This window comes from Hyaena hyaena, unplaced genomic scaffold, assembly GCF_003009895.1.
Source record: "Hyaena hyaena isolate Hyena2069 unplaced genomic scaffold, ASM300989v1 scaffold_538, whole genome shotgun sequence".
NCBI classification, from domain to species: domain Eukaryota; kingdom Metazoa; phylum Chordata; class Mammalia; order Carnivora; family Hyaenidae; genus Hyaena; species Hyaena hyaena.
Window position 1 is genome coordinate 424,589 of NW_024081172.1, and position 15,541 is coordinate 440,129.

General features: G+C 35.3%; 1 protein-coding gene across 4 annotated transcripts in view; it reads right to left on the reverse strand.

Moving 5' to 3' along the window:
* The window catches only part of HACE1 (HECT domain and ankyrin repeat containing E3 ubiquitin protein ligase 1), a 125,987-nt gene that overhangs the window by 104,289 nt on the left and 6,157 nt on the right, over positions 1 to 15,541 (reverse strand). For 3 of the 4 annotated variants that reach the window (XM_039255690.1, XM_039255692.1, XM_039255689.1), the window contains exons 2-5: positions 14,017 to 14,071; positions 12,767 to 12,856; positions 11,357 to 11,461; positions 4,807 to 4,882 (exon numbers count right to left, since the gene is read on the reverse strand). In XM_039255690.1, coding sequence (XP_039111621.1) covers positions 4,807 to 4,882; positions 11,357 to 11,461; positions 12,767 to 12,856; positions 14,017 to 14,071 — 326 coding nt within the window. Of the gene's footprint in view, positions 1 to 4,806; positions 4,883 to 10,356; positions 10,390 to 11,356; positions 11,462 to 12,766; positions 12,857 to 14,016; positions 14,072 to 15,541 lie in introns of those variants that run through there. The other variant, XM_039255691.1, reaches the window with a different exon arrangement.

Below are 15,541 nucleotides of genomic sequence, written 5' to 3' on the forward strand. Positions count from 1 at the left end.
ATCTACACCAAGGAATACCAGTCAACAATATAAAGGAACAAACTATTGATACATACAGCAACTTAAATCAGTCTCCATGGAATATGATGAACATATAAAAGCCAAAAGGTTCCATGCAATATAATCCCATTTATAAAACATTCTTAAAATGATGGAGAACAGATTAGTGATTGCCAAGGGTTAAGCATGGGGTGAAAGGGAGGAAAAGCATGGTTATAAAAGAAAAGTAACACAAAACATCTTTGTGGAGTTGGAAATGTTCAGGATAATGACTGTGGTAGTGTACACACAGACCTACACAGGTAATAAAACTGTATAGTACTATACATAAATACACACAAGTAAAATTGGGTACAGATAAACAAGTAAAACTGGGGAAATCTGAACAAGACAGATTATATCAGTATAAACATCCTGGTCATGATACTATACTATAATTTTGTAAAATGTTACCAGCAAGGGAAACCGGGAAATAGGTAAGGGGATTTCTCTGTATTACTTTCTACAGGTACTTATGAATGTACAATTATCTTGATTTTTTTAAATGCAATTCTTCACTACAAGAAAAACAAAATGTAATGTAATAAGGAGAAAGAACTATAACAATTTGGTAATACTATAAATAGTATAAATATAATTTTTTAAATGTTTATTTAAAGAGAGAGAGACAGAGACACAGAATCCAAAGAATGCTCCAGGCTCTGAGCTGTCAACACACAGCCTGACACAAAGCTCAAACTCACAAACTACAAGATCATGACCCAAACTGAAGTCAGATGCTTAACTGACTGAGTCACACAGGTGCCCCGATATAAATTTAATTTAAAAGTTAAAATACTGAAAACGACCTAACTAAAATTACAACTACACTGGAAAGGTGTGAGAGAAAAGTGCTTACACACAATGGGATAAAAGGAGGTGGGGTTGAAAAAGAGAGGAAATAACCTTATGTTCCATGAAGTCAGTTGGTAACGCCTAAAACTGAAAAATCAAAAAGTAGCAATAGTAGTACATTATTAAAATTTGAGAAGACTAAATTTTTACATCCACTGAAATAGTTGAGAAGAGCTAACTACAGAGTTAACAATTTATAAAGGTTGGGGAGGAGAGTCAAGAGAATGTTTCCTTTTTGGAGGGCTGTCACAATATAGATGTATATTTATTTGAAGTATAATGCCATACAATTCACACGCCATAGAATCCATCTATTGAAAGTATACACCTTAGTGGTTTTCACTGTATTCAGAGTTGTGCCATAATCATCACCACAATCAATTTTAGAACATTTTCATTTCCCCCAAAAGAAACCCCATACGCATTAGCAGTCACTACCTATTTCCTCCTTTTCCTGAGAGAGACAGGTTAAGATATAGGTCTCAACCTGATTTTGCCACCTGGGTGAAATAAGTCAACATTCCCTTCAGTATTTTTTACTAATGTTCTTTTGCTTTGCTCTCATAGACTTCTGTTAGAGGCAGTGAATTCTCAGACAGTAATTGGGGGATGTTATAGGCAATATAATCAAACAAATATTCCACCACTTCTCCTGCTTCACTTTTATAATTTTGCTGAGTTTAGAACAAACCAACTTAAGTTTAATCACCTCACCCCTAACAGCAATATGTATAAGGCAGGGAAAGGTCTAAAAAATCCTGCCATGATTTTATGGGTTATGGTACTGAATGACAGTCTTTGCAGACACCAATACTTTGAATTGTTTGTTTGACACTATTCCCGGCCCACCCTTAACAATGTGCCTTGGCAATATTCAGGATGGGTGAGCATAAAATGTACTTCATTCGAAAAGCTGTGGAAGAGTGGTTTTGAAGGTGAAGGTGGGAAGGGCAGGATCTCTACTGCAGGATGTTTCTTGAGCACATCTTGAGGAAAAAGCACATACAGTAGCTAAAGATCTGGAAAGTGATGCCTGTAACTATCCATGCCAAAGTCTCTTGGGAAGTTTCCATGAACCTCCAGGGGTACCTGAACATCTATTAAGTTCACCGCACTAATGTAGCAAACTTTCATCTCTAAGCCTTCATCTATTTCATAGGGCCAAAACTCTCTTCCCCACCCCCTCTCCCAACCCCACAACCACCATGTTCACCATGTTGGTCTTTCTGGATTTATCATGTGGTATGACCCTGGGATACCTTTTCCAATGCTCTGAGGCTGGGGCCCCTGCTACTACTTCCAAAGCATCTCCTTTTTCTATGATGGCATTCATTACACTATGGTACCACTGCCTGTTAACTGTCCTGTCTTACTTAGAAGTTTAGGGATAAGGATCAATCAGTCATATTCATGGCTCTATCCCACAACAGCAAAGTGCCCAGCACATAGTAGGTATTCAAGAAACTGCTGTTGAAAGAACAAATGAATGAAGAAATATGAGAAGTCCTTTGTCAGGGTAACCAGCCAAGAAATCATGCAGTCAACAGTTCTCTCCATTTGTAAGAAAAGTATTGGGGCTTGGGGCTCCTTATTGAAGGTTTCTTCCAACTCAGGAGCCCTTGGCTTTACTGTCCCCTGTGTTTGCTGGAAACTACTCAGTTCTGCAGCAACACCTTTTCACCAGCCCAGCTTCCCTCAAGTGATGGAGTCAAGGGGGCCAGCTGTTGAATTAATTCCATCATGGTGGTCTGGGTCTAGGCAGAATCATGGTTCATGGCCAGAATAGGTTTAAGAGGAGGAAGCACACTATCCTATTCAGGGCCATAGGAGAGAACACTAAGGTTGGTCCCAGGCAGAAGGAGTACAGAGACATTTTTATACCACAAACTTTGTAGATAGAATCTTTTGACTCTTTAAATATATGTACATGAGCACCTGGGTGGCTCAGTCAGTTGAGCATCCGACTTCAGCTTAGGTCATGATCTAGCAGTTTGTGGGTTCGAGTCCTGTAGCAGGCTTTGTGCTGACAGCTCAGAGCCTAGAGCCTGCTTCAGATTCTGTGTCTCCCTCTCTCAGCCCCTCTCATGCTCATACTCTGTCTCTCGCAAAAATAAGTAAACATTAAAAAAATTTTAATATATGCACTAATAAATTTTTAAGTAAAAATTTGATTTTTAAAACTTTTCTACTCTACTTCTTTAAAGTTCCGGAGTGAAGGGGAGAAATTAATAGATAAAAACTTATGTGATTAACCAGATTATGTTAACACGGAGCATCTTATCTTGCCTATATTAGATAGTGTCCTAAGGACAGGTCTACGTAAGTTCCATAGCTTTATAATCCCCAATGGTAGCTACCGTATCATTAAGCATCCTGTAGATATTCAGAATACAGTCTTTCTTTATAGATGGCAGTATGTTGTTAATATATAACAAAATTTGAATTATCACAGGTATTGTGGATTCCATATACTAATCATATTGAGTTTATTCTTTACCTTTAGTAAGTCATTCACAGAATAAATCAAATCTTAGACAAGCTCTTTCTTATGACCCAGCAGCCCCTACTTTCAAATATATATTTAATCAGAAACTTCTTAAAAACTGACATGATATGTAAGTACTCAATATTCTTTATCCGCAAATTAAAGGATTTAGAATCTATAAAACACTACCAAAAAAGGTAAAAATAATTTTTTTTTCAAACCAAGAAACAGACTCTTAACTATAGAGAATAAAAATTGATGGTTACCAGAGGGGAGGTGGATGGGGTGACGGATGAAATAGGTGGTAGGGATTAAAATACATCTTTATCATGATAAGCACTGAGTAACATATAGAATTGCTGAATCACTATACTGTGCACCTGAAACTAATATAACACTGTATGTTGACTATACTGGAATTAAAATTAAAAACATAATAAAAACATTTTTTCAGCTTTATTGAGGTAAAACTGACAAATAAAAATGTAAGATATTTAAAGTATACAACATGATGATTTGATAGACAATGTGAAAGCCGTCTGACCATCCATTTAACACCATCACCTCATATACAGGAAGGTAAAATTTTGTATATAAAATGTAACATCTGACGCAACTTCAAAATGATTTTTCAATAATCACATAATGCTATTTTATCTCTACTTCTAAAATGAATAATGTTCCATCAAATAATGACAATGATTAAAATTTTTGCTTTCATGTACAGAATTACTGAATCACTACATTGTACACTTGAAACTAATATAACACTGTATATTAACTACACTGGAATTAAAATAAAAATAAGTAAATAAAGTTTAAAAAATTTTTGGATTTCAACAATCTTTTCAGAAATGTCCCAAACCACCTCCCTATAACATCTATACGGACCAAAAATATATTAACTTCTATGACATAGCAAAAGGATAAAAATACTAGCATAGGTAAGATATTACAAGTCTGAACGGATATAGGCCAAAACATTAACAGTGATTATCTCTGAGTGCAGAGGATACAGTGAGTGATCATTCCATTCATTACCTTTATTTTTCCTTTCTGCCTAGCCATCCAATTTTCCTACGATGCACATATTAAAATATTTTAAAGGACATAATAAAAAACAGCTCTCCTATAATGAAGGAGCAGAGATGCTCCTAAGAAGTCCCCTGAAAGTCAGTGACAAAAGCTAGAAGAATAAGCCTTCAAAATGAGCGAAAGGTCACAAACAAAAAGAAGACAGGAGAAACACAGGGAACCATAATTTCTCTTAATACAGCAGAGAATTAGGTCTCAAATTATTCTGCATCTTCTTCATGAACACAAAGTAACTTGCAGAAACACTTGTACTGCACTATGCATTACTATCACCTTCAATATAATTTTCTGAAAGGTTTTTAAAATTCTCAGATAAAATTCTTAGCACTTACTGCTGTAAGGCCTTCATTATTACAAATGTTGACATCAGCACTGTATTCTAATAATTTACTCATGCATTTCTTCTGCCTGAAAAGAAAAAAAAAGACACAGATAACTGGAAGGAGAAAAATAACCAAATGACTATTATTTTATTGAAATATTGACTATACTCAACATTAGTTGGTGGTAAATATTAATCTGAATGCTTTAACAATTGAAATAAAATGAAAAATTGTTTCTATAATTCAAGATAATAGGATAAAGAAAAGGTACAATGAAGTTTTCATGTCATTAAGACAAATTCATCATTCAAAATGCTAAGAAATTTCTAGAGATGACTAAACATTTGAAATAGTAATCTTCTTTAGAAATATAAGACTATGGGTGGCACCTGAGTGGCTCAGTTGGTTACGCATCTGACTTTAGCCTAGGTCATGATCTCATCATTCCCCAGTTTAAGCCCTACATTGGGCTCTGTGCTGGCAGCTCAGAGACTGGAGCCTGCTTCATATTCTGTATTTCCCTCTCTTTCTGCCCCTTCCCCACTCAGGCTCACTCTCTCTCTCTCTCTCTCTCTCTCAAAAATAAACATTAAAAATTTGTAAAGAAATATAAATGAAAGTCAATGTTCTTGTATCCTACATTCCTGATTGCAAAATATTTAAGACTTAATACTTAGATGGGTTATAAAAACAGAACTATAAAATTAATGAAGTGCATATCTATGCATCCTACCTATTTCATGTATTTATTTTTACTAAAGTAAAATACACAGAATATAAAATTTGTCATTTTAACTATTTTTAAGTGTACAGTTCAGTGCTATGAAGTACATTCATATTACTGTGTAACCATAACTACCGTTAAAGCACAGAACATTTTTCATCTTGCAGAACTGAAACTCTATACCCATTAAACAGTAACTTTCCATTTCTTCTCCCCCTAGCCTCTGGCAACCACTATTTATTCTACTTTATGTTTCTACAATTTACCCAAGTATCTGATAAAACTGGAATCATTCAGTGTTTGTCCTCTTGTGATTGGCTTATTTCACTTAGTATAATGCCCTGAAAGTACATCCATGTTGTAGCATAAGTCAGAATTTCCTTCCTTATGGCTGAATGATATTCCATTGTATGTATATACCACATTTTTCTCATCTATTCATCCATCAATGGATACTTCGATTGCTTTCATTTTAGCTAAAGAAGTCCCTCCTTTCAATTTCATGAAGTATATACTGAGAAGTGGGATTTTTGGATCACATGGTAATTCTATTTTTCTGGAGGGGGCCCACCAAATTTTTCAGGACATCTGTACCACTTTTTTAAAAATTTTAACGCTTATTTATTTTGAGAGAGAGCGAGAAGGGGAGAGAGACAGGATAGAAACAATCCCAAGCTGGCTCCATGGTGTCAGCACAGAGCTCCACATGGGGCTCAATCTCACAAACCCTGAGATCATGACCCAAGAAAAAACAAGAGTCAGATGCTCAACCAACTGAGCAACCCAGGTGCACAAAAAACTTTTTATAATTTATTTATTTATTTTGAGAGACAGAGAGCAAGCAGGGAGGAGGAGAGAGGGCAAGAGAAAGAATCCCAAGCAGGTTCTGCACTGTCAGTGCAAAGCCTCATGCAGGGTTTGAACTCATGAACCATGAGATCATGACCTGAGCTGAAACCAAGAGTCAGACACTTGACTGACTGAGCCACCCAGGTGTCCCTACTTCTGTACCATTTTACATTTCCACCAACAATGTATAAGGGTTCCTTTTTTTAAAATTTTTTGTTTATTTTTGAGAGAAAGAGCGAAATACAGAACACAAGCAAGGGAGGGGCAGAGAGAGGGAGACATAGAAGCTGAAACAGGCTCCAGGCTCTGAGCTGTCAGCTCTGTGCTGACAGCTCAGAGCCCGACATGGGGCCTGAACCCACAAACCGTGAGATCATGACCTGAGCTGAAGTCAGATATTTAACCAACTGAGCCACGCAGAAGTTCCTTTTCCTCCACATCCTTGTTAACACTTGTTATTTTCTGCTTTTTTTTGATAGCCATACTAATGAGTGTGAGTTGGTATCTCTGTAGTTCTGATTTGCATTTCCCTACTGATTAGTGATCTTGAGCATATTTTCACGTTCTTATTAGCCATCTTTAAGTCTTCTACGGAGAAATATCTGTTTAAGTCCTTTGTCCACTTATGAATTGCCTATCCATTTCATTTTGCTCAATGTTTACTCTTAGACTGATCCATTCTCAGTGACTATTCAATCTCCATTTCTGTTTCACTAAATAATAAAATTCATGCTTTAGAAACCAAAAGTGATGCACACACAATATATATAATACACATTTTAAACCCACACACACATATACATACACACACACACACACATATATATATGTTTGACTATGCTCAGCACTAAATTAAGGGAATAAGATATAATCCATAGCATGAAGAAGTTGATGATCTGGTTGAATAAACAATTATACATATAAAAAATATGTAAGAGTATATAATAGCATATTATGTGCTATATGTTATGTCTAATATAGTATATACATTAAAATCAGTATACTATGTATATAACACTACCTATAATATACAAAGTATATGGTATGTAGAGTATGTATATTACTATTTACTCAATTATATCATAAATTTCTTCATGCCGTAGACTGTATATTTCTTTAATAAACTCAATAAAAAGCACAGCTAGGTGACCTCAATGAAACTCAATAAAACCTTAATAATAAATAATAATAAAGTTATTATTATTTAACTTTAAGAATAAAGTTAAATATTAACTTATTTATAAGTTAATAGCTAAGCTTTTTATTAACTGAATAAATATTTTTTAAAAGAGAACAAATTACTTTTCTTGCTTTGGTTTTTGTATCTGAAATGAAGTTAAATGTCATTTAAAATCAGCATTATAATCAAAGAAAGGAGAATAAAGTTCTGAGCAAACTTGTAAGTTCAAACATTTACAAAGTTCTTTTATCAAACATATTGTTACGAAAATCTTAGGGAATAAATCTTCAATAATCCTGAGACAACAGACCAGATAGTCCTATTAAAATGAATATATTGTTGGGGCACCTAGGTGGCTCACTCAGTGAAGCATCCGACTTTGACTCAGGTCATGACCTCACAGTTCGTGAGTTCAAGCCCCGTGTCAGGCTCTGTGCTGATGGCTCAGAGCCTGGAGCCTGTTTCGGCTTCTGTGTCTCCCTCTCTCTCTGTCCCTCCTCTGCTCACACTCTGTGTCTCTCTCAAAAATAAATATTATTAAAAAATATTTTGATGAATACACTGTTTAAAATGTGTGGCTATATCTATATTGCTGGGTTTCAAAAACATCTTCAAACTGTCTTAAACCACTGGCCTATTGCCAAAATAAACACTTACATGGGATTGGGCCAGGAAAAGTCCCAAGGAGGTGTTTAGGGGGGGCTGATAAAGAAAAGAAGCTCTCCATAATGCTCTCCCTCCAAAAATGAATTGCAAAAGAGAGTAATATGAGAGAAATATATCTTCTCTCACTTAACAATCATTATTACTACTTTCCAGAATCTCGGTTAAGTCAAAACAACCCACTACTGGCAAAAAATAGGTGCTCATTATTTTGCCAAGAATTAGAGCTAAAATATTAATTAACACATAGGCTCTGCCCTTTATGAGCTCACAACCTAGCCCAAAAAATAAAGGAAAAAAAAATCTTATTTCAAATCTGACCAGCATGCAACCTAAGAATTCCCAACAATTTTGAAGTCTTCTCTTTTAACAATCTTGTATAATCATAAGCCAACACTGGATCCCCCTGTACAGGAAGCAACTATTTTCCAGCCCAGATAGTGCAATAATCATAGGAAGCTTACGGCAACTCAAAGAACACAAGGACCAATCATCCAAGTGGTCTGTGGTGACTTAATGGGTCTTCTACTAGAAAGGAGGGCAATTCAGTACTAATGCACCCACCACCAATGGTTAAAGAGGAATGCTAAACAAGCAAGAGAATTATACTGAGGGAACAATAACCAAGGGAACTGACAATAACTGAGGAAACAAAAAACTAAACCCCAAAAATGGATGCGCAAAAGGGGCAGAACTACCCAAAGACTTCTGCTTCAGTCTAGACAAATTTGAACTCATAAAGAAATTACAATAAAAAGCTATTTTTGAAAACATCAGAAGCTACAGAAGTAGCATGTACTCAAGTCACTCAGCAAACATTTTTGGAGCAACTCTAAGTTGTACAAGGCACCCAATAATAAAAACAAAAATAGGTAAGTATTGAATATCAAAATTAATCTTCACAGAAATAGAAAGACATTGATGGGGCACCTGGGTAGCTCAGCTGGTTAAGTATCTGACTTCAGCTCAGGTCATGTTCTCACGGTTTGTGGGTTTGAGCCCCGTATCAGGCTCTGTGCTTAAAGCTAGCTCAGAGCCTGGAGCCTGCTTCAGATTCTGCATCTCCCTCTCCCTTGCTCACACTGTCTCTCTCTCTCTCTCTCTCTCTCTCTCTCAGAAATAAGTAAAACATTAAAAAAAAAAAAATAGGCATCCAAATTAGATGTTATGTTAGGGTCACAAACTCTTGTTATTCCTTCTCTCCTCACTGATTTGCCATGTGAATCAAGTAATTTGTTGTATTTCTTCATCTTTGAAATATAAAAGTCTCCAACTTAAATGTTTTCACACATCCCCACAGCAAAAAAGATAAATAAGTGAGGTGTTAATGATAAAATGTGTTAACTGAAAGGAATCCTTAAAGGAATCCTTTCACAACGTATAGATCTACCAAATCATCACAATGTACACTTTAAATACCTTACAATTTTGTTAGTTATACCTCAAGAAAGTTAGGGGGGCAAAAACCATAACAGTCTTCTAAATGACTTAAATCGCTGACCACAATGGAGGTAGACATTTAATCCCCTGTGTAATGACGGTCCTCTCACATACAGTTGTTGAGATAGAGTACTGAGATATTTTTCTATTTGTAGCTCTTTTCTGAGAGGGAGAGAGAGAGAGAGAGAGAGTGTGTGTGTGTGTGTGTGTGTGTGTGTGTGTGTGAGTGAGCGAGCGAACAGGGGAGGAGCAGAGAGGGAGGGAAAGAATCCCAAGCAGGTTCTCCTCTGTCAACACAGAGTCCTAGGCAGGGCTCAGTCACACAAACCACGATATCATGACCTGAGCCGTGGTAGTCACACAAACCACGATATCATGACCTGAGCCGACATCAAGAGTCAACGGACATTCAACCAACTGAGCCACCCAGGTGCCACTCAATGTATAATTTTTTGAAAGAGCTTTGTCACTATCCTACCAATGTTGGGATAATGTATCCAGATCTGACACCAATTCAACAAAGAATGAATTCAACAAGATCTAGGACCTTGAGTGTGACACCCTACAAACATATCTAATGTGGCTAATTATTAATAAAAACAGCTATTTAATCAGCACAATGTTACCTATCAGAACAGTGGACAACTAGTCCACATGATAAATCAGGAACTGGAACAGAACAGTCAGTGTCAAAGGACTATACCTTTCTCTGGTCCAACCCAGACATCACTATGAGTCTTGTATTTTTGGTTCCACTTTAGTCCTCTGTATATAAAAATTTAGTCTCAGAATGATGCAGTGCACAATTTTAGCCCCAAATCTATCTCAGGCAGCTACCTCAACTACCTAGTATCCCTGGTCAAATTAGGAAACAAAAATATATTCAGAGGTAATCAAAAAAAGAGACACATGGGAATATATTTTTATACAGAAGTTTTATTGCATTTGAAACATATTTATAAATGTAAGTTCCTCAAGCCCTGAATAAAAAAAACACTTTTTTAAAATTTTAAACATAATTCCAGCCATTTGATATAGTTTCTCAGTTCAAAAGAATTTTAAAAAGCAAAAAAATAGTGTTAGGCAGAGGCAGACACAGAGATGTGACATCTGAAACTCTCAACAAAAAAAAGGAAAACGAAAACCATAAAAAGTATAATCAGGTTTAAAATAGCACATGATAATATAAAGATGTTCTTAATGATGACCAAAGTTATCAAAAAAAGGCAAAAACATATTTACATTTTGGAAATACTAGTTTTATAATAGGAATAAATTTATTTAGTAAAAAATTCAAATGGAAGGCTAGTAAACAATATATTTACTCCATCATTAATTTCATTAATAAAACTAACTAATCAAGTCATTTGGAAAATAAGGCACGGAACTAGACATGAGAAAAAATAATCAGGAAACAGGACACCAAAACAAAGAGGTGACAATTATGCTTTTCAGAAAATAAAATGTCATTATAAGTAAAAATTAACTTCAACAAGAATATTTTCAAGAAAAAATATTAGTAAAAAATTTAATAAATTATTAAATATGATAGTTATTTTAAAATTGAATATAATGACCCATGACCCTCTTCCAAAGGCAAATAACAGTCAAAAAAACAAATTCACCAAATCAAGAGTGCCTTGAATACTGTTAGACATAACTGATAATACAACTTAAGCTCCTCAAAGAAACCAAATATTTACCCATTTCGAGCTGCCAAATGAAGAGGCGTACAGCCTGAAATATCTTGATAGTTAGGATTTGCTCCTTTCTTTAATAGCAGAACCAAGCATTCCACCGATCCACAACTAAAACGGTATTAAAAACAGTTCAGATACATTCAATAAATAGCCACAGCTGACATACCTTAATTAAAAAACAAAAAGCTCTATTAAACACATTATTTTTAAGGTACATTATTAACCTATAATTTAAGTTCTGTCACAAAGAGTAAATATCCTCTACTTTCAAGATGGTACATTCTACTATGAAAGCTATGAAGTATTTGAGATTTTCAAATAAAGCAAAATAAAGAATTAATACATAAAAGAAACCACATAGTACTCTTAATTTTTTGGCTTCTAGAAGCCAAATTTATTATGAAAAATTAATTTTAACACATTTACCTAAGTTTTGAAAAGAAGTTAGGTATCAACTAATTGATTGATTATATACTTAAAGATTATGGATAAAAATCATTCTCACACCCAAGTAAAAAATATAAAGCCAATGGTTTCATGTGTGGTTAACATAAAATTTCATACTGGTATGGTAAAAGAAAGATTTCAGTAAATATACTCTTTTTTTTCGTTTTCAAATTTTATTTAAATTCTAGTTAGTTAACAGTGTAGCATTGGGTTTCAGGAATAGAATAGAATTCAGTGATTCATCACTTACATACAACACACAGTGCTCATCATAACAAGTGTGTTCGTAATACCCATCACACATCTAGCCCTACCCTACCCATCTTCCTCTATCATCACACAGCTTGTTCTCTATCTTTCTGTCTCTTATGGTCTGTTTCTCTCTGTCTCTCTGTCTCTATCTCTATCTCTATCTCTGTCTCTCTCTCTTCCCTTCCATATGTTCATCTGTTTTGTTTCTTAAATTCTACATATGAGTGAAATCATATGATATTTTCCTGTCTCTGACTGACTTAACTGGCTTAGCATAATAACTCTAGCTCCATCCATGTTATTGCAAATGACAAGATTTCATTCTTTTTGATGACTGAGTAATATTCCACTGCATATATATACCACATGTTCTTTATCCATTCAACAGTTGATGGACATTTGGGCTCTTTACATAGTTTGGCTATTGCTGACAATGCTGCTATATATAAGTGAATGTACCCTCTTAAATAAGTGAATGTAACCTACCGATCTGATCTAGAACCAGCTAAGATAGTAGATGTGAGACTTTAGTCTGATCTCAAGGTTATCTAAAGAAAGAATGCAAACAAAGCACACTATCCTCTGAACAGAATAAAGAACCATTCAGCAGTCTGTTCTCATCTTTCCCCATAACTACTTTAGGACAACACTGATCCAAAGCTTACTGATCACTACTCTATATCAGACTTTAATCCAAAACATCTTCCTTCTTACTTTGCTGCAATGTGAAGCAAGCTTCTTTTCACACGTCCAAACGCATAATTGACATCAAACCTCGAATTTGATAGTAGCTCAGAAACAGATCTACACCAAAAGAAAATCAAAGGGGAGATATATTAAAAACCAGTTTTTAAAACATAGTAACTCAAGTTAATAGATTTTAGCTACTCTTAACAATTATCCAAAAAGTTCTGTCTCACATCAACCAAAAAACAAAGAACTACTCTCTAGGCATAGCATGGTACCAGCAAAGTATCCAAAAACCAACTGCACTGACCTATAAACTGGTGTTGAAGGTTTCCTCATCTGCTCATCTGTATCACCTGCTCTGAGGAAACCTAAGTTGGCTTTAGTTCTCCCTAGATTCTTAAGAAAGAGAGTTGGGCTGGCTAATCCCATTGCAAAAAGTATGGCCTATCTATATTAATCTTTGCCAAATAAGAAAAATCAAATTAAAATATAGTTTTAGTTGTATCAGACTGAAAGTTTAAAGCAAAAAATTATTTATATTGTAAGCTTATTTCAAAATAGTTTCCTTGTCACTTTCTTACTATATCAAACTACTAAATGGCTAACCACAGCAGAAATGTCTGCTACAAGTGTAAACATCTCATAACCTAGCCAGATAACTGTATCTCATATGCACCCAATAAAAAGAACATCAAAGCAGAAATAAGTTGCCCATCAGTCCAAACCTTTTGCTATAAAGATCAGTAGTGACTTCCAATGAAACCATCACAATGTTTTTCTAATTGTCAGTCCCCAACCAAATACCTGACTTAATATCTGACAATTCATTTAAAACAATCTCTTACCATAAAATTTTACAGTTGATATGGATCTTGAAAATCTTGGTTTTTATTTCACAGACAGTAAATTATAACAGAGGGTAAACAACATTCGTCAGGACAACATCTATGTCCAAACTGTGTGTGTATGTGTGTGTGCATGTATGTGTACACAACACTTAGGTAAATTTATACTTCTCTTGCACATTTAAACAAAAAGTATAAATTTGAAATAGCCATGGAGTGCCTGGGTGGCTCAGTTGGTTGAACATCTGACTTCAGCTCAAGTCATGATCTCGCAGTTCTTGAGTTCGAGCTCCATGTCGGGCTCTGTGCTGACAGCTCAGAGTCTGAAGCCTGATTTGGATTCTGTCTCCCTTTCTCTCTTCCGCTTGTGCTCTTTCTCTGTCTCTCAAAAATAAATAAATGTTAAAAAAAATTTTAATAAACACTCACCTGTGTTGATCTGCCATAACCATTGGCATTAATGTATAAACAGCAGTTTCATTATCTGAGTAAAAAAACAAAACACGTAACAAAAAACAGAATTAATTTATCTCCTATTTTCTTCCCAAGCGTGGTACTTAAGACTACTTTTTTTCCTAATTCCATATAAAAAGTAAGAAGAGGGGCGCCTGGGTGGCTTAGTCGGTTAAGCGTCCGACTTTCGCTTAGGTCATGATCTCGCGGTTTGTGGGTTCGAGCCCCGCGTCGGGCTCTGTGCTGACTGCCAGCTCGGAGCCTGGAGCCTGTTTCAGTCTGTGACTCCCTCTCTCTCTGACCCTCCCCTGCTCACGCTGTCTCTCTCTCTCTCTCCTAGAAATAAATAAAACATTAAAAAAAAAAAATTAAAAAAAAAAAAAGTAAGAAGAGGTGGAAGAAGGTTAAAGACAGTGCAGAGCCGTGCCTGGGTGGCTCAGTTGGTGAACTTCTGATTCCTGGTTTCGGCTCAGGTCATGATCTCACAGTTCATGAGTTCCCAGCCCCAAGGTGGGCTCTGCGCTGACAGCACGAAGGCTGCTTGAAATTCTCTCTCCCTCTCTTCCCTGCCCCTCCCCAGCTCTCTCTCTCTTTCTCTCTAAATAAATAAACTTTTTAAAAAACCAAGAAATACAAGAGGTATTATAAAACTTGCAGCAAGGCAGAATCTATCATAATGCTCAACCCCTTTAAATCATCACCAAAGTGCTGAGCTTCTGGATGTGATGGGGAAAATGAGAGACCTATTACTTTCTGCAGCTTACGAAATAAATTTCTTTTACTTCCAAAGATGTGTTTATCAACTTCATGTTTTATCAAACTTACATGTAGTTTGAGGGAATTTTAAACATATATGGGTATTAAAGATATGCATGCTAAAATAATTTTAAAACATTAAATATACATAGTACTTGCTTCTTGCCAACATTAAAACAAATTATTTGAGAAGCTTTTATGAAACTTGTTTTATGAAACTGAAGTCTTAATTTTCCCTATTATTTTACACTATTTACATTTTCATTTATATCTTTTATAGAGTAAGTTCACAGAAGTATGATCCAAAAAAAAGGTTAAAAGCCAATAGTATCTACGATAGATTATACTTATATAAATTTCAGCTATGTTTGGATTTATTTTTACATATTGCTAATGGTCATTTCTTGATTCAATGTATTTATGTTTTTAAGAGTTACTTACAGACAAGCAACTCTGATAATGGCCATTTAGCCCTTAAAACATTGATGCTGATACTAAAATTAGTAAGTTTCAAGAAAAAAAGGCTATTTGCAGAGTATCAAACGAGCTCTCCAAAATACTGACTAATCACAAAGAAAAACAACAGATTTACAGTGGGGAACCCAGCTGATATCACCTTGATTAATTGATAAAGGGTAACATCACCAGATATAATACATATCAATATCATGCAGTATCATGTAGCCTCTGATATGATCCACTATGAAAGGTATATCATGAAAAAAATATCACACAAACCCACATT